Source organism: Dipteris shenzhenensis, chromosome 24 (genome assembly GCF_047967505.1).
Source record: "Dipteris shenzhenensis isolate YYH24624 ecotype China chromosome 24, Dip_SZ_1.0, whole genome shotgun sequence".
In the NCBI taxonomy this organism is placed as follows: Eukaryota; Viridiplantae; Streptophyta; class Polypodiopsida; order Gleicheniales; family Dipteridaceae; genus Dipteris; species Dipteris shenzhenensis.
Genome location: NC_141619.1, coordinates 16,774,943 through 16,802,895, shown reverse-complemented (window position 1 = coordinate 16,802,895; position 27,953 = coordinate 16,774,943). Strand labels below are relative to the sequence as shown.

At 46.3% G+C, this 27,953-nt stretch overlaps 1 protein-coding gene across 4 annotated transcripts in view; it reads right to left on the bottom strand.

Moving 5' to 3' along the window:
- The window catches only part of GCR1 (G-protein-coupled receptor 1), a 162,840-nt gene that overhangs the window by 120,826 nt on the left and 14,061 nt on the right, over positions 1–27,953 (bottom strand). For all 4 annotated transcript variants that reach the window (XR_015543294.1, XM_087395331.1, XM_087395329.1 and 1 more), the window contains exons 3-4: positions 24,661–24,692; positions 941–1,110 (exon numbers count right to left, since the gene is read on the bottom strand). Coding sequence is in view for 3 of the 4 variants with exons in the window: in XM_087395331.1 (XP_087251457.1) it covers positions 941–1,110; positions 24,661–24,692 (202 nt within the window). In the remaining variant the exon portion in view is untranslated. The remainder of the gene's footprint in view (positions 1–940; positions 1,111–24,660; positions 24,693–27,953) is intronic.

Here is a 27,953-nt window from a genome sequence, read left to right as displayed (position 1 = left end):
GAGCACTTACTTAGGATGCCGAGACAGTCCTCAAACACAAGACCCATTCCCTCTCAGAGTAGGATCACAGAGTTCTTCCAGTCAGACTGCACGCGTCCTACAGTCACTGATAGCAAACGCAGCAGAGACCCAAAGCTTGAGGCACGCCGCACTCAACAACAGAAAGACATGCAAATCACACTGAGCAACCTTCCATTCCTGTTCAGGCTTGGGCTCGGCCCACAGGGCTTACTATAGCCTTGGTCAGGAGCAGAGTCATTGCTAGGAGGCTGAGACGAGCGGCACCCACAGATAGTCGCTAGCGCTCCATCACTGGCTACATATCAGTATCCTGCTAACACACACATAATTCTGTGGGGCCGCTTGCATGGACCAGCACCAGCCAGCTCTGATGGTGGCTGACCCGAGTATGAGGATGATGATGATGTTGATGACGATGATGATGATGTCACTACTGATGATATGACTATGTACTTCTTCGAACTTAGCATTCAGCATGGGTGTTGATGCTTGTTTAGTAGCTCCACCCTTTCTGCTTGATTTGTATCAGTTTTCTATCAGTCTCATAGACACATCGGTCTTCCGAAGACTTTAATAAACTTTCTTTCTTTATTTTTCTACGTGTCCTTCATTGGTATCATAAAATCCAAGAAAGCACAAGCGAGAGAGTCTAAATTGACTTCAAAGTGTAATGCACTCAAAATAAAAAATTAAACCCCAAGCCTTGAATCACAAACTCTAGTACAACCACCAATAACCACATTTTAACAGTTAGAGGCATAGCAGCCCCACTCAACATCAAATTAGACAGCAAAGAAAAAGAGAACTGCCTTGGACTGCCACATTGAATGCTCAAACGCAGACCTAATGCTCCCATTTCCCAGTCAGAAACATTTCAGTTCATAAACAACAAAACAAAATGACAAATAATGCAACATACCCCAAACGTACAGATGAAATATTGGGCCAAGTTCTTCCACATCTGTCTTATGTTTTACGACTGTTCGATGAAGTGTGAAAGCTATGGTTGTTGTCCAAAGAAAAGATGCAACAGAGAAAAATTGTGTGCTGTAGCCTTGCACATCACATAGAAAGCCTTTGCCTGGATCCCTGCAATAGTTCACAGATTTGCATGAAACCATTGTCAAACTCAGAATAGCTGTTATTCGTTTTTCTCTCTTGTGTCTATGTGTGTGGCGGGGGGGGGGGGGGAGGTGTGAGAAGTGCAGTGGCGTGGAGCAACAACGGAGAGAAAACAGCAAACACTCACAAAAAAACAAGACAGACTTGCACAGGATCTCAGGAAATCCTCCTCAACTGCAGGAGAAAACCCTCAACTGATGTGTGTACAACTGTGAGCCGAGGCACCAAACAAGGGAGGAGGGGGCTCTATTTATAGGGTCACCCCCTGCCCCAAAAAACCGATTGAGCGGGGGTAGGTGACCGACTACAAGCGCCATGAGCAGACCGACCAGATGGTCGGCTAGGGGCCCGCAAAACAGGGCGCCAACCAGGTGCACACGTGTGGCCTGGTGGCAGCCCCCAAGGCGGGCTGTAGGTGACTCCATTCCTGCCTCTAGCAGGCCCGGGATGGACCTGCAGACCCCTGCAACTCTCCGGACAGATGGCAGCGCCTCCAAGACCTCGAAACAGGGGAAGACAGCCTTGCACAGGTCCATGAACACATAGGCCTCCATGGTGAGCCCCCTCTGCCTCTCTGGGGCGGGCGAACCCACAACAATGGCCCTGACACTTCCTCACATGGGCGGGTAGACCCACAACCAAGGCCCTCAGTCAAGGAGACACGAGATGAACTCTAACACCCCCTCTCAGCTTCTTGATCATGAATCATCCTCAGGGAGCTGGAATGATCACCAAGCAACTGATGTGCCAAGGGCTTGGTAAGAGGTTCGCCTTGTTGTCCTCCGTCTTGCAATACGTCAACTAGATCACATCATCAAGAACCTTCTCCCGGACATAGTGATACTGGATCTCAATATGCTTGGTGCGAGCATGAAACACAGGATTCCTAGCAAGAGCAATACAACTCCGATTGTCACTATGGATGACTGTCGGGGATGTCTGTGGGAACCCAATCTTTCCCAGCGACTGCTGCAGCCAAACTGCCTCACAAGTAGCAGAACATGCAGCACGATACTCTGCGTCGGTGGAAGATAGAGCGACTGTCAGTTGCCTCTTACTGCTCCAAGTGATGGCGGCACAGCCTAGAGTGAAACAGTACCCAAAGGTGGAACGGTGAGTGTCGGAATCTCCTCCCTAGTCGGAATCACTCCAACCTAAAAGCTGTATCCTGGAATGCTGTCTAGACTGATAGAACAACCCTCAATTGCCAGACCCTTGAAGATAACAAAGGATCCACAGTCCAGCGTCCCAATGAGTCTTCTTAGGTGTATGCATGAAGGAACTAAGAAGACCAACAAAGTAACACAGATCTCGTCTGGTATTGAGGAGCCAAATCAGGAAACCAATCAACTTACTATATCTGCTTGCATCCACTGGATCACTGGGGTCATACTTGGTCAATTTGGTACTGGGGTCCACGGGGGAGGAAATGGCACGACAGTCGGACAAACAAAAGGAAGACATACTCAGCAAGCAAAGCAACACTTATGTCATCATCAGTGCCCAAGCATACGCAGCTATACTGGGTTTCTAAAGACCCGCGAAATCTCTTGGGAAATACGTCAAATAAACAACAAGAAAGGAAGAAGAAAGGAAGAAGGTGACTAAGCAAATCAAGAAACAAAATCTTCCAAAAAATAGGAATAAAATCTTTCTTTCTTTCTCATGTTATCACGGATGATTCGTGGTAAGCCATCCGTTCCTCAGCAAATCATTCAGGCTGAGTTTGGGTCACCCCCTTTACAGCTAGATGTTGCATTTCAGGTCACCACGTATCTGTACCGAGTCAGGGAATATGGGGATTGCACCTCTGGGCGTAGCAGGCTACCATGGATAGCTCTATCCTCCTCTATGGCACTTGCAGCAGGAGGGGACCAGAGGTGCTAGTATGCACGCACAGAGAGATGGTTTGAGCGACTGGGGCTCCACATGGATAGACTACCTCCCTTCCAGTACAGCATGGATGCTCCATTTTCTCCCCTCCTATCACACGAGGTCAACCAAGTTATCCATTGTAATGAAGGGGAAAAAGAGGCCAAGTTAGAGGCCCTTTAGGGGGAAAATGTGGAGGGACTATGTAAGTCTCCATCCACCCCCTACTATGTACTTTTTTAAGTGACATCTAATCCTATCTACTCTCCCTTCCTCCTTCCTGCCTACACTCACTCACTCTCTCTCTCTTCCCTACTCCCTCTCAATCTCTCCCTCTCTTTCCTACCTCATTCTCTCTCTCCTACCCCTTTTCCTCTCCCTCCTCCCCTATCTCTCTCCCTTCTGCTCCTCTATCCCCCTTTCTCCAAATCTGTCCCTACCCCCTTCTCTACATTGGTATCAGAGCCCGACACTCGCACCTATGTTTCCTCCTTCACCCTTTTCGTGCGCCAAGACAATTCTTAAGCAAATGAGTGGCTTCAAGCAACATCATCGTCAAGGCAATGAATGGTGGAGTCAACACCCCTTCGTATGTCAGACACGTCGGCCATCAGCTATTCTTTGCAAACAAACTAGCTCGTCAGCCGGGACTCCCTAGAATTCACCGTAGCTAATGAGCTGGTGCTTGCTCAAGGGAGAAAGCCGACGAGGCAAAGGAAGGAAGGAGTATTGGCTCATCGACACCTTGCCCGTGCCCTGCCACACCCGTCAAATCCCAGTGAGTATTGGCTCATCGACACCTTGGCCGTGCCCTACCAGACCCGTCAAATCCCAGTGAGTGTGTTATCAATGCTGCTACGCCATCGCTACTACCTCGCAAGCCGTCTCGAATCCAATTTTCCCGTCGCCAAGCCCGCCCTACCATTTCAGTTACTCACGTTGCTAGTGTGTCGCCATCGTTGTCACGCGTACCCTCGCCATGACTTTTTCGCCACGCTGCGCCCGACGACGCCGCCTTACATTAGCGCTGCGCGGCTACAGAACTTTAGCAATTGCTAAGGGCTAGAGGTTAGCCGGGCTTAGGTTAACTACGTTAGAGGTTTGGGTTAGGTTAGGTTTAATAAGTAGGTCAGTTAGGTTTAGTTAGTTGAGGTTGGTTAGGTTAGTAGGTCTGGTTAGCTAGGTTGGGTTTAGTTAGTCTGGGTGTAGGTTAGGTTAGTACTAACTAAGGTTAAAGTTTGGGTTAGTTTGGTCTAAGACAGTGTCCTAAAGGTCTTAGGTTAGAACTGTACTAACTATCCTTGGTGACTTAGGGACAACCCCCCCCCCCCCCAAAAAAAAAAAAAGAGAGGAAAAAGCCCACTTTTCAGCTTCTTTTTAGGGTCTTTCAGAGCCCGTTTGGAGCCATTTTGGCTCCGTTTTGAAGCTTCTTCGACGACCTTTCTTCTGAGCCTCTCCATTGACATTTTTGTGTTTTCCACACACTATCTCAAGGGCAGCACCTCACAGCCAAGAGTGAAAGAGATGGCTGCCACATGGATAGCAGCAAGGCTCTCATCTGGGCAGCACTGCTCAAGAGCATCCTGGAGAGCCTGGAGCGAGGTCTTTGGGCTGCGAGTAACAATCTTTCACGTCCTTTGATGCACTACGTGAAATGCTAGTAGGTAGTATGAACTGAACCCGCGAGGAGGTGGTTGATTAGTTGCTTATAGCTATTCACTCACAAATTTGAAAGGAAAAAGATATTATGCATATAAAATACTTACTTGGAGCATCTTGTGCCAATCATGAGTGCTTGATGCATACTTGCACGCCCAAGCTTCCTCTTTGTATATGCCAATCTTTCTCTTTCTCCCCAGCTTCCTCTTTGTGGACATAACTCGAGCATTCTCAAGCGTGGTGGGATCTATTTCCTTTGAGCTCACATACCTCACAAGCTCGCCCATCTTGTTATCCATTTCTCCTTGCCTACATTTGAGCTCTCTCTCCAAGGCCAGCCACCATGGCACCGAAGCGTGTTCCTCGTGATATATCGCATGACTCTGATGAGGCTGCTTAGTATGAGCAAGTGCCTGCCACAGTGGTTGCATCCACTAGTGGTGCGGAGGTTCCTTCCACTCAGCCTCTCTCCTGCATCCCGAGAAGTGCAAGCAGCGCAGATGCAGTTTCTGGATGCCCTTTCCTCTATGCTCCAGGGTGTTTTCCGCCAGATAGGACAGGAGTTCAGCCAACATCTTACCACAGCCATGGCTATGCAGGATACAGCTCTTATCCAGATGGGACAGCAGATTGGTCAGCAGATTACATCTGCCATTGCTATGCAGGATAAGGGTAAGCAGCCCGCACCCCAGCTAGGGGACCATTCAGACACTCGAGATGTTTTGTCTGCTCCACGTAGGGGTTTTATGGCACATGCCCGTTGTGCCTATGAGCATCAGTCTTCTGGACCATTGCATGTACCCTAGCTTGGGGATTATCTCGACATAGATGATGTATTTTCTGTGCCACAGAGCACCTTCTTGCAGGATGTCAAGGCATTTTTTGGCTCTCAGCTTTCTGCATCTATGAAGGCTGAGCCGTCTCTTTTGGGCCGACCCGTCGGTGTGCATCCGGCTAGTGCTCCTTTCATCGCACCAGCGAGTATGCCTGGAGTTGGCTTGGGTTTATATGGCAGCCCACACCCCTGGGAGAGAGGTCAGTCCTCTTCTCAACCCTTTGGTATGCCATCATTTTGGAGAGATGCATTTGGCAAAGAGACCCAGCCCGGAGTTCATGCACCTATTGCTCCGCCAACGAGCACATATAGCCAGACGCAGCCAGTGCATCAGATGGCAACAGCTTCTACGCAGAAGGGGATTGGTGGTGGGCAGCAAGCCACTTTTGATGACATGTTGGTAGATTCTTTGTGTTCATACAGGGCCCTACTTGAGGCCATCAAACTTGAGATGCCCTTCTCCAATTATGTGAACCTCAAGCATGATGATGCCCCCACTTCTGGAGGTTACACACACAAGAATTATGCAGCCAAGGATATGAAGGGCAAACTCAGAGTGCATAAGTTTGAAGGGGACACTCGCACTCCCAATGAGTTGGAGATGTGGCTCACGAAGCTCGAAGACTATTTCCGCTTCTACCCCAAGTCCGAGGAGGAGCGCATCATTTTTGCAGGTATGCATATGCACGACTATACCCACACATGGTGGCGATACATGAGGGATTCGCCTCAGAAACCAACCACTTGGAGGGGTTTCAAAGAGTTGATGGTCACTACATTTGTATCTCCACTTGTATTGGATCAATACTTGGCTTAATTTTACGCCTTGTCACAAACCGGTATAGTCCAAGAGTACTTGCAATGCATTTGGAGGCTTTCCCTGTTTGTGCAAGACGTATCTGAAAAGGGAAGGCTGTTGTGTTTCATCCATGGGTTAAATTCTTCTCTCGCTGCAGATGTGAAGGCACATAACCCTCAAACAATTGAGAGGGCAGCTCAACTTGCAGAAATATTTGAGCCTAAATATGCTGGCAAGCACAGAAATGCCATGGGCAGCTCGCATGCTACGGGGTATGATGCTGAGTCGAAGCCTAAATTTGATGAGTGGACTGACAAGAAATCTGCAGCAGCACCATTTCCTCGCTTTCCTACTGTCTCGGGTAGTAAGATGCCGTATGCCACGCCTTACAGGTATCCTGATGCCAAACCTGGAGGCAAGCCTACTGCTGGAAATGAGCAGGCTGAAATAAAACAGCATACACCAGCAATAATCGACAGCAGAAAGAAGGCCAAGTTATGTCTTAAATGTGGCGAGAAATGGACTCCTGAGCATAGAAATGTGTCCAAGATGCGCAACAGTGGTACTGCCAAGCTCAGCATGATCATTGACCTCTCAAATGACGAGGAATTGTTTGATGCCCCAGGTTCTTTGGATACGTTGATGTGAAAAAAAAAGAAACACAGGACTGTCCTCAGACAAACACAAAATGTCTCAGTGCTTTACTGTTGACCCTATACAATCATGTCCACTTCTTCAGAATCCAACTCTAGAGACAAAATCGTATCTTCGGGACTTCTTCGGGATCAGTACTGTAATGTGGTAGCTCTCAAGGTAGAGCTTATGCACCGACTTTCAGAGCGGGTATCCAGAGCACACAAGTAACAAGTCAACCTTCCACACAAACTGACTAGAACACACCCAGACTCTTTGAAAGAGGGGAGAGACTACACAGCCCAAAACAAACTGAACTTAGAACTGCACTTTTCCCCAAAAAAAACTCAGAAAGCAGTCAGCCTCAAAACACTATGAACCCACAGCCCACTGCTCAATGGCTAGCACAACTCCCAAGGCCATAAGCTGTTCAAAAGAGGAACTGGCGGGTACCATCATCTGTAAACCTGCAGGTATATTCACCGTACAAGCAGCCCATACTGATCAACGATTACACCCCGTACATCCTCGTACTGCAGCCCGTACATATCAGCAATTAAGGCCCGTACAACCTCGTACTGCAGCCCATACAAAGTCTGTGCTTGAGATTCCGTACCAGCCCGTACCAATCTCCTTTGCAGCCCGTACAAATCCCGTACGGCTCTTTCCAGCCCTCAACCCACGCACGTCACCCGATGCAAGGCTGCCCTTGTTCTCAGAGCTCATGAAGCTCCCTTCTCTTCCAAGGTCCTCCCGCTTCTTCTGTGGCGACGCCTCCACCGTCACCAAGCTCTCTTTTTTTTTTCCGCCTCGTAGCCTCTCTCTCTCGAGCCTCGTTCTCTTCCCTTCTTTTTTGATTATCCTCCAGGTGCCCACGAACTCCTCTTGCAAGCTGTCACCTTCATCTACGTCCAGCTCGTCGACTAGAAGCCCCCCTTCATCCATCACGTAGCCACCTTTGCATGAGCAGGATGCCTTCCTAATTAGTCCAGCCACCTCAGCCTAATCTGCCACCTCATCAGTGACATTTTACCACTCTCAAGACATTTCCCCCAAATCACATTAAATGCACATTTTGTCCCTACAAGATTGTTGAGGTCTTCTGAGAGGGAACATTCAAATTAGAGGATATGTATGGGAATGCAATTCCGAAACCAGTCAATGGGTATCAGTTAAAACCATATCATGCTCCAACACTTTCTGTGGAGGTTGTGGTAGAGGTTTTGGTAGGGTAGTGCATGGTGGCAAAGTTGTATGCAATGGCTGCTTGTAGGTCTGAAGCTCCAAAGTTTCGAAGTGGCACGAGATCTGAATGCGGAGTTCTGATGTATGTTCCAAAGTTCCAAGTGTGTTAGTATTACTGTCCGTACTATTGATGACGTTTCAAACATGTTGGTGATGATTTTGTGTGCCCAAGGCTGGAGAATGATGCGACAGTTGGTATGGTCGGTTTGCCTAGTTTGATTACTATTCATAACATCTTGTCATTCTAAGAATTTACTTCAGTTCACTCAGGAGAATATAAGAAAAACCTTCATGACTGGACTTTACATGACCCCAAAAACATTTCACTTGACCACACAATGGACACCCTTGCTCTGGAAGTCTGGTACAACCACATTGCATTTCATCATTTCCCTAATAAGTCCCTGCAAAAAAACTTTTAGTCTTTCAAGTTTAAAATAAAAAGGTCTTTTACATGTGCAGCCAGTTACATTGGCTTATTCACACACAACCCGCAAATTGACACTATCATGTGTTCAGTGTCTACCCTCATGCACAATCTATGTGGAGAAAAATATATACAGATTTTATCCTATCAACGTCTCAGGATGAGATGGCAAATACACATGATGCAGATGAGGCTCCTGACACTGGAGCCACAAAGGGCACTGACTTTCCTTTTGATCCTGGTGGAGCTACTACGCATGACACTCATGCTTCGCATTCGTATGAGATTCTGCCCACTGGTGGCATGAGAGGCCGTAGGCCAACACTCTTTTCTGTGGAGCATCAGGATGTGGTACCTTTTTATGCACATGAAGATGCAGGTGGTAATGCTCCCGTGAACGAGGATGAGGTTTATTGGGATGCCCAACGAACACTTTATACTATTTCCATGCATGCCCTAATGGGTGCCAAAACTGCTGATACTATCAGATTAACAAGGATGATTAATGGTAGGATTGTGCATGTGTTGGTGGACAGCAGTAGCACCCACAGTTTTGTTAACTGCAAGACCTTATAGAGGGTTGGACTGATTGCTACTGTGATAGACCATGGGCTGAGAGTAGAAGTGGCCAATGGACAGCATATGATCAGTAGATCTTGTTGCCAAGATGCAAGGATTAAGTTCTCTAATGACTATACTTTTGCACGTGATCTCTTGGCGCTTGACATGGACCCAATAGATGTTGTCTTGGGCTGTGATTGGTTGCAATCACTGGGCAAAATCAGCATGGATTTCAATGCCTCAACACTCAGCTTTGTCCACACGGATGGATCAGTTACATTGCATGGTATTGCAGCTCCTAAATTGCAGGTCGTTTCAGCAAGGCAATTGGCCAGAGAGCTCAAGAGAGGCAGCGCCATATATGCATTAAATGTGTTAGTAACTAAAGAGGGTGGCACTCCCCGTGTTGATGATTGTGATATGCAGAGATTGCTCTCAGAGTTTGCAGATGTGTTTGCTGATTTGCCATCACAGTTGCCTCCGAGAAGAGATGTAGATCATGCCATAGTCCTGGAACCTGGCCGTGGCAACTCAAGTGAGGGACTTACTTCAGAAGAGTTTCATCACTCATAGCACTTCTCCTTTTGCATCCCCTGTGCTCTTGGTGAAAAAGAAGGATGGTTCTTACCGTATGTGCATTGACTACAGAGACTTGAATAAGGTCACCATCAAAAACAGCTTTCCACTCCCCAGGATAGATGACCTGAACTCAAGGGTGCTCAAATTTTCACTAAGATTGATTTGAGGTCCGGCTATTATCAGATTAGAATGAAAGCTGGGGATGAGCACAAAATAGCCTTTCGCACAGAGAGGGGACTGTATGAGTTCAAGGTGATGCCTTTTGGATTGACCAATGCACCAACTACCTTCCAGGCACTCATGAACAAGATTTTGTAGCCTCTCCTTTTCAAATATGTGCTGGTATTTTTTGATGGCATACTCATTTACAGCAAGGATAAGCAAGAGCACACCAGACATGTCAAGCAAGTGCTGGAAATTTTGAGGTTGCATTAGCTTTATGCTAAAGCCAGCAAATGCACTTTTATGGCACAAGAGGTTGAGTATCTTGGTCATATTGTGAGCAAGGATGGCATTCGAGTGGATCCTACAAAGGTGAAATGCATTGAGGATTGGCCACAGCCACGCAACCCTACTCAGTTGAGGGGATTTCTAGGTCTTGCTTCCTTCTAAAGGTGCTTTATTTGCAAGTTTGCCAAGAGAGCAGCCCCTCTGACAGACCTTTTGAAGAAGGATGCTTTTATGTGGTCTACAGATGCACTCTACAGATGCACAGCACAGCTTTGAAGACCTGAAATTCACCCTCACTCATGCTCCTGTGTTGGTATGCCCTGATTTTTCAAATACTTTCATTGTGGAGGCAGATGCCAATGGCAAAGGATTAGGGGCTGTGCTAAGACAAGAACACGGGGTAATTGCTTTTGAAAGCAGGAAATTGAATGCCAAGGAACTAGATTATCATGTGTATGATCAGGAAATGTTGGCTATCCTCCATGCTTTCGAAAAATGGCACCACTACCTGTACGGTAGCAAAATCAAGGTTAAGATAGATCATAGGACACTCAGGTATTTCCTTACGCAGCCCAACTTGTCAATGAAGCAGAAGAGGTGGCTGGCTAAGGTTCAGTCTTATGATTTCGACATCGAGTACAGGAAAGGGAAAGAAAACGTGGTTGCATATGCCTTATCCCGTATGTGGGCTTGCAGTTTGTCTACCATTTCTACCATCTACCAGGAGTGGATTCATGGTATTCAAGAAGAATACATGCAGGATTCTAAGGCAGCTTCCTTATTTGTGGAGTTACACACGCCATCAAGCCAAGGGAATGCTGAATTTAAGCTGCATAATGGGCTGTTGTGGTGCAAGGACAAATTTTCTTTGGTGCCAAATTCAAAGTACCGACTGCTGATCTTACAAGAAATGCACTCATCTCCTATGGCAGGACATGCGGGTCTTACTAAGACATATGAAAAGGTCAAATAGAGCTTTATCTGGGATGGCTTGTGGCGGGATGTAGTTAAATTTGTCAGTGAATGTTTGCCCTGCCAGCAAAATAAAGTGGACAGCCGGTTACCCGCGGGTCTCTTACAGCCATTACCTATTCCAGAAGGCAAATGGACTCACATTGCTATGCATTTCATCACAGGGTTGCCTTCCACAGAGCGGGGATGGGATAGCATTTTTGTGGTGGTTGACAGAATGACAAAGCAGGCCCATTTCATACCCACTAAGACCCGTTATTCAGCATCACAAGTTGCTTGGCAGTTCATCGAGCATGTTTTTAAGCATCATGGTTTCCCTCGGGAGATTGTCAGCGACAGAGATGCAAAATTTATGGGTCACTTTTGGCAGGAATTATTTACAGCAGTGGGTACTTCTCTTACACCTAGCACTGCTTACCACCCTGAGACGGATGGACAGTCAGAAAGGGTGAACAAATGGATGGAGGAGTATTTGAGGCATTTCTGTCATGACACACAGAAGTCTTGGGATAAGTGGTTGGCACTCGCTGAATTTTGTTACAACAGTACAAAGCACATCTCTATTGGCATGTGCCCTTTCGAGGCTATGTATGGATGCACAGTGGGTATGCCATCTTTAGTTGCAGACATGGCTGTGAAAAATCAGCAAGCAAGAAATGACTTGGAGAGTATGGATGCCCTTCTGCAATTGGCTGAAAAGAATATGCAAGATGCCCAAGCCAAGCAGAAGAAGTATGCGGATGAACACAAGAGGTATCTTTCTTTTGAAGTAGGGGATTATGTGCACTTATGCCTCCATAAGAACCGTTATGCCTCGCTGAAAGGTAACACCAACATGAAGCTTGCTCACAGGTATTACGGTCCCTACAGGATCATCAACAAAGTTGGCGAGGTGGCGTATGAGTTGGAGCTACCCAAGACCTCCAGTATTCATAATGTTTTCTTTGCTGAAGCCACATGTTGGACAGCATGTCCAAGTCCTTCCTGAGCTACCACCTATGGATGAGGAGGGCCACATACTCTATGTTCTGGAGCGCATCATGGGTTTCAGGGATCACGTACTCTGAAACAAAGTCTACACCAAGTATCTTATCAAATGGCAAGGACTCCCTGAGGATGAGAGGTCTCGGCAATATGGACGGCATGACCTTCTGTAATGAGCAGATCATCAACATACAGGATAATGAGGGAAGGAAGTCTTCCTTGACGGTAAATGTACAAGTTGGGATCAGCCAGGATCTGCGGAAGTGCTTGCGAGCAAAGAACTCATCAATCTTCTGATTCCATGCTCAAGGAGTCTGCTTAAGCCCATATAAGGCTTTCCATAACCTGTAAACCATACCAGCTGACTTGGTAAACCCAGGCGGTCACTCCACATAGATCTCTTCCTTCAAGTCACCATTGAGAAACGCAGATTTAACATCCATCTGATAAATGGGCCACTGGTCATGAGCTGCAACCGCTAATACTATCTGAAGAGTGGCCACCCTGGCCATAGGAGCGAACGTGTCATCATAATCAATCCCAGGGCGCTAAGAGTAGCCTTTGGCCACAAGTAGGGCTTTGTGCTTATCCACAGTCCCATCGGAGGAATACTTGGTCTTGTAAACCCATTTGACACCAATGCCGAAACGATGCTTGGGGCATGGTATTAACTCCCAAGTCCCATTCCGCTCAATAGAATCCAACTCCAACTCCATGGCCTGCTTCAAGTAAGTCTAAGAGAGGACTTCCCGAACATTCAAAGGCTCCTTATCTTTGAGGATGCGGGACATCAAGGAGTAGTTGGCCTGAAGTGGAACTACCTCCAAAACCTCTTATCGCGATGGGATCGCCGGGGTCCATCCTCCTCCCGAAGCCATTAGGAAGGAATGTCAGTGACACCGGAGTCGCGAAGAGTCTCAATCAACCAACAAGGCACCTTTTGAGATCCTGACCCAAAACTTTCCCCAATGGCCTAGAGAGGTGGGGAATCGTTTGGATCACTGTCGGGGTCACTCTCTGGAGGAACAGCTGCCAGGGCTAGGGATATTGAGGGCACAAACTCATCACTACTGTCATCATCCATGAGCTCTGGAAGAAGGGGTGGGGTAACATCAATGACAGAAGACGGAAGCTGATCATCAAAGATAACATCCCTATTGAGGATGATCTCCTTCTTGGAAGGGTCATACAACTGACAACCTATAGATTGGGAATTGTATCCGACAAAGATAGTCTTGAGTAGACTTCACATCTAACTTCCCCCTCTGCTTCTTGGGAATGTGTATAAAGGCATCACATCCAAACATGCGGAAATAGGACAATCAAGCTTCTTGCCGAAATAGGCTCAAAAGGAGTTGCCTTGGGGACAACAGACGTCGGAAAGTAATTTCGGATATGACCTGCCGTGACAGTGGCTTCAGTCCAAAGGAACCAAGGAACTTCCCGATGAGTCAGCATGGTTTGAGACATCTCAACCACGATACGATTCTTGCACTCGACAACTCCTACTTCAGAGGCATCAGCCGGCTGCCAAGTGGACTGCCATGCAAGCAGCCAGCTCCGCAGACCATACAGTGCAGGTGCCAGTGCCGGTGTTGGCAAACTCCCATCTAATGTTTTTTTGTCACACAAAACTCCTCAAATGGGTGAGAACAGAATTCACCACCTTTGTCAGACCGAAGAGCTTTTACATGAAAGTTAGATTCATTCTCAACTAAGGCACACCATTTCCAAAAGTGAGAATACGCCAGAGATTTTTGAGCCAAGAAGTATATCCACATAAACCTGTTGAAGTCATCAACCAGTAGCATGAAGTAGAGAGCCTCGTCAAGACTGGCAACAGACATTGGTCCACAGAGATCAACATGGACCAACTCTTAACGGTAAGGAAGCCCGCCATGAAGCCTACTTTGGAAACGCATCTCAGTGTTGCTAGCCTTGAATACATGATCGGCACTGATCGTGCTTGTTGCCCACATCTGGTAGTCCAAGGACCATTTGTTCTAGAGAAGCACGCCAGAGAGCATCAACATTCAAGTGTCCAAACCGAAAATGCCAGAGATCACCTTGAAGAGACGACGTGATCGTGGAAAGTGCTGACAAAGTGTAAATGCCATGACTAGCTGTACCAGTCTGTGCCACCTGACTGGTAGTCTTAGCTCAAACTTCCACAAAGTTTTCATCAAACAGTACTGTGGTTCCAAGTCAGAAAGTCTCATAAACAGACAACAGATTGAATCCAAGAGGGAATGAACAAAACTCGAGAGGAGCGCATCCCCCCTTTTCCATTGAAAATGATGTTGAGGTTGCCTTCACCACAAACTTTGATGGTTGAATTATCGCCAATACACACATCACGACCGAAGATCACAAAATCCTTCAACCCAACTGAAGAAGGACTCGTATTCTGGGGTGCCCTGCTATCAATTATCCAAGTTCGGACGTCTTTGGCTTGGAGAGACAGAACCCCAAATAGACCAAGACTCAACTCATACCATCTGTTCACATGGCCGGTGGTAAGTTCTACATTCGGAATGGCTTGCTATTCCCAAAATAGAAGATTAGCGTTCCTAATCACGCAAAGGTTAGGAGAAAGATGTTATATGAATGTCATGATGCTCCAATTGCAGGTCATCCGGGAATTCAACGAACCTATAATTTAGTAAAACGAACATTTCATTGGCTTAAGATGGAGGCCGAGATTACTGACCGAAATGCAAGCAATGTTAAATATATAAGACAGAATGCCTTAGGATTGGAGAATTGTTGCATCCTCTAGACATCCCTGGAAGTAAATGGGAGAGTATTTCCACGGACTTCATCGGAGTATTACCACAAATCCAACAAGGACATGATGCTATTTGGGTTATTGTAGACAGATAACAAAGATCGTTAGATTTTTACCAATGAAGACAACTATAAGGGCTATTTTGTTTAGCTGTTCTTCAGGCGGTATGGGTTGCATTGTGATATCGTCAATGACTGAGATCCGAAGTTCTCTGGGTACTTCACGCCAGAAGGGTTTAGAAATTAGAAAACACTTTTGAGTATGAGTTCTATTGATCATCATGAGTCTCATGGGCAAACAAAAAGAGTGAATTTGGTCTTGGAAGACATGCTTGAACTATACATCTCCAAGAGGCCATTTGACCGGGAGAAGTATAACCCAATGGTGGAATTTGCCTAAAATAAAGCTAAGCATGCAGATACTCGTTCAATCCATTTATGCTTATGTACAAATATCAACCCAAGTCTCTTGAGAGCTTGGATTGAAGGGTATTCAGCTAGATGCAGCTAATGATTTCTTGCAGAAGACACAAGAGCTGCTAGTAATTGCACGAGAATCTATCAGAAAGGCTCACGGTAGAGCACGGTTTTATGCTGATAGACGGCATTTGCCCAGAGAGTTTTCTGAGGGAATGTGTGTTTACTTCTGAATACTTAAGGATTCAAAGGCATTACGGACAGGGTTGGTAGAAAAGTTATCCCTAGGTATTGTGGACCTTCTTGATCTTGAAAAAGATTAATGAGGTTGCATATAAACTAGAATTGTCTCCACATGTAAAAGTTCACCAAGTCTGTCATGTCAATAGATTGAAAGAGGCACAAGGGGCTAGGGACACTTTTGTTTCGCCGCTCCAAGAAGTTGTGGAATGTTACATATGAACCTAAAACAAATAAGGAAAAGGAAACATACAAATAAGTTAATTCGAGAGTTAAAAGTTAAGTGGAAGGATAGGTATGAGGAGGACTCAACCTAGGAGTCAATTGCTAGTTTGCAGAAGCACTTTCCCACTTTGTTAAGAGCAAAGGGAAGAATGCTATGTACCTAGATGCTAATCCTCGGATTAGCGCACTTAATCCAACAAGGTTAGGGAGCCTTGGGATTGAGGGAAGCAAGCTAACGTGGGGCTAGAGGACTTAGAACATTAACAAAGGTCCACTTGGCTATATTTAGCCAAGACGCATTTTGAAAAGCGGGATGCTCTTTTATATAAGAGTGGCCAAGGTGTTGGTATTCAGTGTGTTGACACCACCAGAAGGTCTGGTCTGGGTCATGAGCCTAGACTCCTCCCTTCTACATGGCAGATCATGAGACACTATGCTGAAGGTACCTTGTGGACAGTTCCGGTCGTATGGGATGCCAGAGCCTTGTGGGAGTCTGAATTCTAGCCCACATGCTCAAGGGTGGCTGTGAAATGAGTTGCCTATCAATCTTTATTATGTTTTGCTGGTTGTGTTTGGACTTAGCGGCGATGCATTAGGCTAGTCCATCTCAACCAAGACATTTGCCCTTGTGAAGGGCAAAAAGAGCAGTCCAAAATTCCAGATTTGGTGAAGGGTGCATCAAGTAAGCCCTCATATCCGGCTTTACCAATCCAAGAATAAATGTCGAATCCTCTCCCTGGCAACTTCCCCAATAGGAGTGTCCAAACCAGTAGTAAGAAGGGAGGCATAAAAACCTACAGCAATACGCAAGATGGTATCCAGATCCTAGAGGGTTCTTTTTTCTTTCTTTTTTTTGGGGGGGGGGGGGGGGGGAGAAGATACAAGGCCGAATTGATTTATGAATTGTGACTCCGCCAATAGTACAATTACCCTCAGCCCTATATACACCACGTATCCATTTGTCCCGAGTGGCACTCTGCAAACGATGCCCTCTGACTATATCTCAGGGCGCATGGTAGCCTCTTCCCCGTGTCAAATCATATCAAATTGCCCTTTGTAGTGCATGGATGAAGTCAATTACAAGAAGAGCTTCACACCCATTAGAGAAATAACCATATCAAAGAATAGAATACGGAAAGGATTGGGGACTTCCCGAACATGCCAAACCGTTGGTATGGCATGACTTTTCCGATGTAAAGTAGTAGATTTTGAGATGCAAGAATCATAAGGGTGTCAGCTATACTCAGCCATATATACTTAACAGTTTGTCATGTTTTGGTGCTACGAGAATTATAAGCTCCTGTATCATTTTCCTTGACGGAACCTGTAGCTGTCTTTGCCCATACAACAGCTTCTCCAATAAATCAAAACAAACTCACGGGTGCCTAAGACATAGTCACCACCCAGCCAGACGCGACTGCTCACAAAACTGCAAAGATGTCAACCTCTATATACTTTTTCCAGTCGACAACCTTTTGTGCATTTTTCTCTAGTTCTTGCAACATAACAATTCCATCAAATAGTATGATCCTCTTCAAAATCAACCACAACCCACAATATCGGGATGATAGCTTAATGCATTGTCTTGTAGCTTAGGACTTAACGTGCAAAGCAATCTTGAGAAAAACTCTCTCTAAAAGCTATATCCTCATCCGTGCAAGCCTTAGCCCTATCCATGGCTTGATGGATGTTTGACTTAGCAAGTTCTAGCATCTTCTGCATTTGGATTACATAATTCCCAGCCCTAGGTAATTTTGCAAAATTCCAATTGTGGTTGGATTAGCTGGCCTAAATCCATATCTCAACTCAAAAGGACTCAAATCCCTATGGACGAGTTTTCTATCATTATAGGCAAATGCTAGTTATGGTAACCACTTGTTCCATGTACGAAGATGTGAACACACGCTATAACCGTAGTGGACTCGGAGTGGACAGCAAAGCAAAGGCGAGACCCACTTCTGCCTCAGCTTCAGCCACAGCTTCAGCTTCAGCTTCAGCTTCAGTCTCAGCTTCTCAGCTACATCCTCATACTCAGCCTCAGCGTCAGCTCTAGTTCCAGTCCCATCTCCACTTTCAGCTCCAATTCCGCCCACAGCCTCTACAGTTACAGCTACTGGCTCTGATATATCCCTACCCATGACATCGATTGCGCCACCCTCACCTAGGATAGAGGGGTTGTCACTGACACCATCTCTTCCATTTCTCCCTTCTTCTCCCGCTACAATTCTCTCTCCGATTATGACACCTACTTTGGAGGGGTCATACACTGTTCTGCACTACTCGACCTTTCTATCCCCTATGCCTCTCAGTCAACCCACGCTCCCTCACCCTGCTAGGATCACCTCATCATCCCCATACCACACCCATCTTACCCAATCATCACCCAACCTCTTGTCTCTTCCTCACACTTTCAGGCCATAGTCCTTTCCGTTTCCGTTAGAGCACGGACCAGCTGACCCATCAGAGGCTTGGGAGTACTTGCTGATGGAGGTCCAGAGCATACGAGAGAGCGAGAGGGAGCTATCACGCTTTGCACAGGAGCAGACACACTTCACCCAGGAGCAGACACAACTCATACAGGAGCAGTCTCAGGCTATCCGAGTCCAGGCTGATCTTATTCAGGGGCTCAGACAGGAGATCTCACAGCTCCGCCGTCAGGAGTTCACTGCTATACTTACACTCCCAGGGAGCACCCCAGTTGTGGAGGCACATATTGCGAGCATGCAATCTGCCATCGAGGGGTCGACGTAGCCAAACGGAAACCTGCAAGGGTAACCGTTTCGACTACCCTCCTAGAGCAGCAACAAAGAGCTAGCAAGGCTCTCAACATTAGAGTACGTGGGATTCCCCACACTGAGGCTACCCCGATGGCAAATGCGCAAGCCTTCATGACCACTACCCTAGGGGCGACTTAGCACAAGATTGAGAGAGCATGGTGGGTTGGGAGGGACCCCAACAGAGAGCAGCCCCTTATCATACGATTCCATGACACCCAGGCACGACTTTCGGCTTTACGTCGTAGGTCAACCTTACGAGACCAGCCAATGATCTCCATGGATGAGGACCTCACTCCACTAAAGGTTGAGGAGAGGCGTTTTTTGTTGCAGCAGCGGGATCAGACCCACAAAGAGGGAAAGTGGGCAGTAGTACGAGATGGACAACTCCTTACAGGCCCCTGTCGGGCACCCACCTCTCCTCCCCCATAAGGAGGCAGGGTCTACGAGACCCAGACATCCGAGACCCTGTCCTGTACCATTTGGAACTGTAATGGTATCTTATGGTCAGAACCGGGTAACTTCTCGGAATCCTATACAGATCACGACATAGTCTTTTACACAAAGACACATCAGAGTCCAGAGCACCCACTACCAGTAGTCAGCGGGTATACATGGGAGTATGCCTATAGAGATGAGATGAGGGATACAGGAGGAGTTCGAGGATCAAGAGGAGTCGCAGTCCTTTACAGATCCACACTTTTGGGGGCCATCTCATTGGAGCAGAGAGATCCACACTCCAGGTTTCTCTGAATCCGGATTCGACACATGGATAGCCGGGAATTGTTTATTGCAGTTTGCTACTTCCCCCCCTGAGACCTCCCGCTTTGCCAGAGATATTCGAGGGGAGGATGAGACATCCCCATTTGTTGGGTCTTTATCAGTTGGGGACTTCAACGTGAGAACAGGCGCTCGTTAGGCACCACTCCTCGACTTCAGGGATGATTCCACTCTACTGCCAGACATTGACCTTGAGGAGGCAGGTATGCTACAAGTTTCGACTGACAAACGAGGACCACTCACATCCTATGAGCAGGCCCTATTAGACCTCGACAGGATGCATGATCTCATTATCTATAATGGTCTGGATAGATGGCCCGCATCAGGTGGCTTCACTTGCTTTCCACATGGGGGAGACCTCAGTGTTGTGGACTACATCATGGGATCCCCTGCCTTCACATCTCGCATCACCGACTTTACCGTAGCACCTCTCCCTTCAGGGGCTGATCATACCTATCTTTTCTTTGGTATTTCTACCCCTCGCCGCACATCGTTTTCTACCCCATTGAGTTCTTACTCCACCTACCATGATATACGCTTTGATCGTGATCACTCACCTAATTAATCTGGCCGTTTGTACATACTTCTTGCATACATTGACTTTATATCCTTATTAGAGGACCGTGCTGCCGTAGTCACTCGCTCACTACACGAGGCTGCTCTTCACGCCTTCCCCCACACCACCTACACCACTCACCCACCACCTCTTGGGACCGTACCTTGTAATAGCTGGTACAATGATGAGTGTAAGGCTTTACGCCGCTAGCTCTGATTCGAAACAAAAAACAACCTTCCGAGCGAACTAGAGACGCTACGTGAGTATCGTCGTCTGGTACGCACGAAGAAACTTAACTTTGTGCGTCAGAACGAGGACCTGCTGAACATTCTGTTCAATAACTCTAAGGATTTCTGGTGGAGATTTCTAGAGGGACGGTCCCCCCCACCACTCACTGACACTCAGGTGTGGTCTCATTATGCAAGCACGCTCTATGATATCCCAAATCCGCGCGTCCCTAACCTATCACATATGACACGCCCCACATCTTGTACCCTCTTCACTAGGGGGGGTAAAGGATGCCGTAACGAAACTTCATAATGGCCAAGCGAAGGATCATGAGGGACTATGCACTGAGTTCATTGCATATGGGATTAACCTCCTAGCCCCGATCTTAGCCAAGCTATCTAGAAGCCGTTTGCTTAGGTTTTCCATGCACCTGGACCATCAACACTATCTCACACATCCGCAAGGCAAGGGATCCCATGAGCCCGGAGAACTACAGGACCATTATGTTTGGGCATGTCATCAATACTTGATTCTGAGGTCAGCAGGTTTGCGGAGTGTCGAGGACTCAGAGTAGCGGGACAAGTCGCGGGATCATGGGACCATGGACCACATTCTTGCACTCAGATGTATCATCGAGGAGGCGACAGCACGAAAGCAGAGGGTTTACTATTGCTTTGTGGACTTCCGCAAGGCATTTAACACCGTTCCGAGAGCCCACCCCAGACGACACCTATAGGATCTAGATTACGACCAGGAGATCATTTGGGTTGTCATGGCACTTTATGAGCGAGTTTTAGGCAGAGTCCGGACAAGATCGGGATGGACAGACAAGATCATGAGCACTATCGGGGTCAAACAAGGGTGGCCCTTATCACCTACCTTGTTTGGCCTCTACATCGACGAGCTCGAGACAGTGATGCAGGCACAGGGTGGGGTAGGCTGCTCGCTCGCGAGCACGCTGATCCGGATATTACTTTACGCAGATGACGTAGCTTTCTTGTCTTCCTCAGCAGAGGGGCTCCAGAGACACCTTGACGCACTACAATCCTTTTGTGAGTCTCATGATTTGAAGGTCAACTTGGGTAAAACTAAGGTTATGATCTTCAATACATCTCAAGCTGCGCAATATGTGCATTTCGTATTTGATGGGTGCCCTGTTGAGGTAGTTTCATCATACACTTATCTGGGGATCGTCTTTTCCGGACCCATCTTCACCATGAGACCCGTGATGCAGGCGCGCCTGAGTAGAGGATATGCTTCATTGGCTAGACTAAAGAGACAGTGCTTCCGCTCTCACTTTCAAGATCCACGGACCAGCAGGGATATATGGCAATCCATGCTGGGGGCCAAACTTGTTGGATACAGAGTGGGCCAGGGTGGAGCGGCTATGAGTTCTCATGTTATCACGAATGATCCGTGGTAAGCCATCCATCCCTCACCAAATCATTCAGGCGGAGTTTGGGTCAACCCCATTACAGCTAGATGCTGCATTTCAGGTCATTACATATCTATACCAAGTCAGGGAGTATGGGGATTATACATCTGGGCATAGCACGATACCATGGCCAGCACTGTCCTCTTCTATGGCACTTGCAGAAGTGGGAGATCAGAGGTGCTGGTATGCACGCACAGAGAGATGGTTTGCAGGACTAGGGCTCCACATGGACAGACTACCTCCTTTCCAATACAGCATGGATGCTCCTTTCTCTCCCCTCCTATCACACGAGGTCAACCAGGTTATCCATGAGAATCTACTACAGCTACACACATTCCGGACTTGGTTGGGCCCGAGTGATCTTCCAGTGAAGCTGGGCTTCTACAGAGATCACTTCTTACATATCATAGCAGAGGGTTTCATTGACCCACCAGGATACACGCAGATTCACCTACCTCACTCGCTGAGGATCTCCCTTGGACAATTTCGAGTCTCTTAACACAGACTCCGTATCGAGAGCGGCAGAGCAGAGCGGTTACCCAGGGAGAGGCGCATATGCACACTATGTGACATGTAGGAGGTTGAGACAAAGAAGCATTTCATCTTCAGGTGTCCTATTTACTATGAGATCCGAGGGCGTTTCTACTGCCTCTTCAGAGATAGTTATGGGATGTTGGCCCGTTTCCTCTCCTACCCAGACCAGCGATGTTTGGTTGGTTTCATTCATGAGGTGCTCAGACACCGCGTTAGGATACTCCTAGCACGAAGACAGGAGCAGACTTCTCCCTTGACTGATACCTCTCAGAGCTCTATCATGGAGTTCTTTCAACCAGATCACATAGACCCCCACGAGGCGAGACCTCGACATGACCGTGACCCGGAGCCTGTGACCCAACAGCTCAGACAGAGGGTTGACTCACAAATCATACTTGGGGACATCCCCTCCTTGTTTAGGGTCGGAGCCTAGCCGACGGGGGTCACAGTGGCCTTGGTTAGACGCAGAGCTACGACCAGGAGACGTACCAGGACTGCACCCTTGAGCGGGCGACAGCATTCTATTGCTGACCTCATGCCTCCACTTCCACAGCCCCATCCATCCTAATGTCCTGCTGCCGTTGATGATGATGATGGTTATGATGATGCTAACGATGATGCTGAGATTGATATATATAGTCGGGATATGACTATGGTGTACTTAGGACTTAGTACTGCCATTTTGCATTTTTTTTGCATTCTGCATTGGTGTGGATGCTCGTTTAGTAGCTCCACTACCACAGCTCATTGTATCAGGTTTTTCACAGTCTCATAGACCCATCGGTCTTCCGAAGACTTCAATAAATTTTCTTTCTTTCTTTGTCTCACCATAACCCCACTACTTATACCAAGATTAGTGTCAAATACAGCAGTCCAAAAATGACTATTAAATCTTGTAATTGATTCCCTCATTGGAATGACGGTCAACCATCACAAGAATAGAATCATATCCGTCTTGTGTCCAACATATCAATTATAAAATCCATAGAAATGCTTTCCACTCTACCTAATAGTATATATCCAAGGGCTACAAAAGTCCAAGTGGCTTCACCTATTCTGCTTTACTTACTCGACACAAGAAGCATTGTGTAACTACTCATCAAGATGCTTTTTCATCTTTGGTCAAATGCCTCAGATTATTCCAATTAGGTACTACTATCTCACCATTTCTTTTAAGCATACAATTGTCGATGGTATATCTTGCATCTGTATGGCCTTTCCTAGATGCCAAGTCAACTATAACCGCGGGTTTTATCACAACAGCCTTAGGCCAAGGACTCTGGACATATTCATCCGCTTTCCAAGTTTCATTGATCTTGCATTGTTGATGGATGTTGTGAATTCAAGGGAGGAGTAACTAATCAGGCGATGGCTATTCGCAGCAAGCATTTTTGTGTGCGTATGGCGCAATGAGTGATGTGGGGAATAAAAAAGGCTTACTTCCGAAAGCCTAGTTTTTGAAATTACAAATACTCGGGTACATATTTTGATTTTTTGAACATTAGAGGCTTAGCCTAAGCATATTATCTAAAGTGGGAAAAGCAAACTCTATTTCTAGAAAAGGCAAGCTATTTTGGAAAGGTGCGTGAGGCTTATCTCTAGTTCGTGCATGGAGGAGATGTACATGAGCTTGTATCAGTTGTTGCTCGAAATTATTGAATCAATCAAATACATAGGAAGTGGAAGGCGAGCAACACTCCTATTGGGGGAGATTGCACCCAGCACGCTTGTTATCTTTTCCGTTTGTGAGATTTGAAAGATCTTGCATATTTGTGTGTATAGTTTTCGCTGTGTTTTCAATGATTTGCAGGTTCCACGGGCAATTCCCGTTGTAGTTTAGGAACAAAGAAGGCTCGAGAAGGCCATAGCAATCTACAATGAGGCTCACACCCAGCTCAATGTGGAATTGGAGACCCGTGCAGCCAGATGCCAGGATGGCCCACACACAATTGTTGTTAAGTATCATGTTGATCCTCAGCTTCCCATTGTAACCAGAGAGATACCTTCATCTAAGGCTGTATGCAATGTTGCTGCTTCTCCTAACTTGGAAGCTTCTCCTCCATCTGTTCATACTTTTAAGGCACCCACCCCAAGAACACCTGCTGCCAGAGGCTCTGCCAGTTTAAGATGATGTGTCACCCAAGCTACACAAGAACCCTGGTACCTCGAAAGTCAAGGAGGAAGAGGGATGATCACTGCTTGCTACTGCTTTGCTGGACTTGCAGATTTTTTACTAGACTCTGGAATCTCCACTGATGTTGCTTTTCTTAGAAATTCTTTTGCTCTGTTTATCATGTGGATTATAATGATGTACAAATGATATATGAATAATATAAACCAATTCTCTTTTGCTACAAAAAAAAAAAACGCTTTCTTTCTACAAGTATAGTGAATTGTGAATAAACGAAGACCCCTAGGCTAGGCCTTCTAGACACTAACAAGAAGAACCTCTTGTCCCAACAATTACTTCAAAACGAACCTTATGAAAATAATACACCCAATGAGATGGGATAATTACAACTCACCCCAATAGGTTGAAAAAGCTGCAAAGCAGGTCCTGTCAGAATGGCACACCGGTTAGTATTGGCATCAATAAACATTCTTTGAACCGTACTAAGCCTAAGTATCTCAAAATCCCACTCCACTTTTTCTTGTTATTTTCCCAATTTGGATTTCCTTTTGTGTTCAAAAAGAAACTCCAAAGAGCTTTCGGAAGAGAACACAAGGGACAAAAACAGTTTCACAGCTTCGCAAACATGTTTTCACAGTTCAAAGAATCAAAAATGCATATTGCAAATATATAGACTGAGAGAGAAGCCAAGAGAAAATAGCATAGAGTATGCCTGCTGAATGGGGCAAACTGCCAACAACCCACATAAATATGTTACCACAAAGGCAAAAGAAAGACAACCAGAATGTCGTATGTCTCCCACCATGAGGTGGGTTGGATATATGCTTCTTGCCTCCTAAAGTGGCACAACTAAAGAGGGCCCTAGAATGGACTTCTTCATGTCTGAAACCTGCTAGATCAACTCTGAGTAGAAGCGGACAAGGTGCTAAACTCGTGCCTAAAGCAATGCAATATCTACAAATATCTTAAGAATCCATCACGAAGGAATGGACTAAGTCCATTACGCCATGGATAGGCCAACGCATCCATTGAATCCGAAGTATTGCGTCCACCCTATGCAAGCAATAAGAGTAAAGGTAATGCTTCAATTCAAAATTCATATTCACAACTTATGTATAATTCACAATCCTAAGATCTATGTGAGAATCCAATAGATGAATCCCCATAGGACAGCCGTTACCTCTCTCTAGTTACATAGATATTACCTACCTTTCAGCAATTGCTCCATGTAGATATCCCCTACAAGGATGTATCTGAGATGACTGGACATTGCAGAAGGACCACTGTCCAGGAGACTAGAGTCATGCCGTTTCCTCGAACATAACTTTTGGAATGAGGTGCACGTCATCATCACAACCATGGCACCTCCTTGTGGGTGATACACATGGAGGTGCTTCCTAGGCTTTGTGCGTCAATACATTAGCAAGGTCCGTGCACAGTTATATGGCAGTACGACTCGTCCTAGAGAAAGGTAACTATTGTCCAATTCTCCATCAACTAAGTTCAAAACTTCGTTTGCCTGAAGCTAGCTTCTTTGGGAAAAGGTTGTGTAGCTAGTAAGGGATGGATAGAAAGTACTCCATCTACTAATCCATTCTTCTGTATGTCACATAACATGTCCATGTGTAAATTACCATATCTCTCATTCCATAGCTTGCTGGATCTTGTGTTGGCCGGTCAGCTCTAAAGATGGTTTCTTACACTTCATTAGCAATTTGCTTCCACCCTTCATCAAGTGTCCTTGCATCTTGTTGGAAAACACACCTACAGCTATCTGGAACATAGCATAGCTAAACAAAACGTGTAGATAGAATAATTTCCTTGGAATCACCGACTGAGAAGCGAGACATCTAATGCAGAAGATATGCCACCGTACAGCACCTATTTAAACTTGCTTGAAGACTTGTGCACATAAAAGAAGAGATAGAGAGCACTTTCAGATCTGAGAGGCAATACACAATCTATGGAATAAAAATCCGTACAAACGAAGCTCCAAAAGTATACCAACAGCAGCAGCAAACATACGCTAAGGTCTGGCACTGACATGAGCTCTGTTTGCTGAACCCTCTGCAGCAGCAGAACCCTTCCTGGATTACCACGTGCCTCTTGTAGGCTTCAGTAGCTTGCTCTAGGGTGAACTCTGCTTGCTGCTCCACCTTCGCCCACATGCACTCTCCTACACCCGGTAGGTATCCACACTATAGAGTCCAATACTGGCTAGAGGCTGCACCTGCAACGAACTAGGGACTGCCCCCTCAATGGGGCCTTTACAGGGCCCCTGTCACCACAATGTAAAATATCCAAAGTCAAAGTACAATCGACCATTTATCTGATCATAATTAAAGAGTTTTTATATGTGTTAATTATGGTCAAAGAGTTCTTTTAATGGTCAAAGAATTGACTACGGTCAAAGATACTTGACTCTGGTCAAGTAAGCCAGACTTTGGTCGAGGAGACTTGGTTTATTACCAAGAGGGTTAACTGCGGTTAACCAAAGAACCACAGAGCTGACTATGATCAGAGAGTGTTGACTTTGGTCAACGAGACTTGGCATGCGTCAAGAGGGTTCACTACGGTTAACCAAGATGTGCCCCAACTTCGGTTAAGGTGCCTCGACCCTTGGTCAAAGCCCCTTAATTATGATCAAGAGCGTTGACTTCAATCAACCAGAGAATAAATATATTTTTTTATATTTGTTATGTGTGCACATGTGTTCAGTGGGGACGCCCACCGTAGAATTAGTCCACTGTGTTATTTACATGCAAAGCGCTAACAATTAATGGGTGCCATGGTGGTGCGCTTTAATTAATTGTTGCAAGTACTAGGAAGAGTTATTTTCCTAAGTGCTACGGGAGCCTAACAAACATCTAGGAGGCAGTTCGCGTAACCAAGTGCTTCGAAGAATCCAGAGTTGCCCATAGTGGCATGTAATAGGACTTAATCTAGAGTTTAGACAAGTGGCATGTTGCCAATTTGAAATGAGCTTGAAGCTCTTCTAATATGGATTCACGTTGGATTTTGTACCAGGCAGCTCTACGCTGAACTTTTGTAACAGCTTTCTCCCTTCATGAATAAACACCTTCGGGGGGGTCCAGTCCGACGTTTTGTCCTGGGCCCTAGTGCATCACTAGAGAGAGGGAGTGAGAGAGCATAATAGAGAATATTTGCAGTAATTATCTGGAGCGAGGTTTCATTGGTATCAGTGCATAAGGATCATAGTTTTCTCAGAGACGATCCAGCAAAAGAGAACCTTAGAGATTGGCATAGGTGTAGGAGAAGCGAAGCCAGCTGCTATCTATTGCCTCGGGAAAGGATTCTAGATGTAATTGCAAATGAAGAGATGCATCAACGTTTATCTATTCGGTTGCATAAGGATTATCCTGTAGAAAGTGTTGTGCCAGGAGTCGCTTTACACAGGATGCCCCTGGAAGATATTGAGTCTGTGTGCCCCAGTGTTTAATTTTATCTCGATGGAAGCATGCAAGTTTTACACAAGGATGCATAAGCTGCGCTCATGTAAGGCCGGCCAGATTCTCGGGAGACGACGAAGGACCAGTGACTTTGACGCTCAAAGCTATGCTTGAGAGGCGCCTGCACTGAACGGGTGCTTTCGTCATTCACTGCTTAAAGAAATGCAAGGTGGAATGTCCCGCGATAGATTCTCCAGAAGGCGCGACATGCGACGTT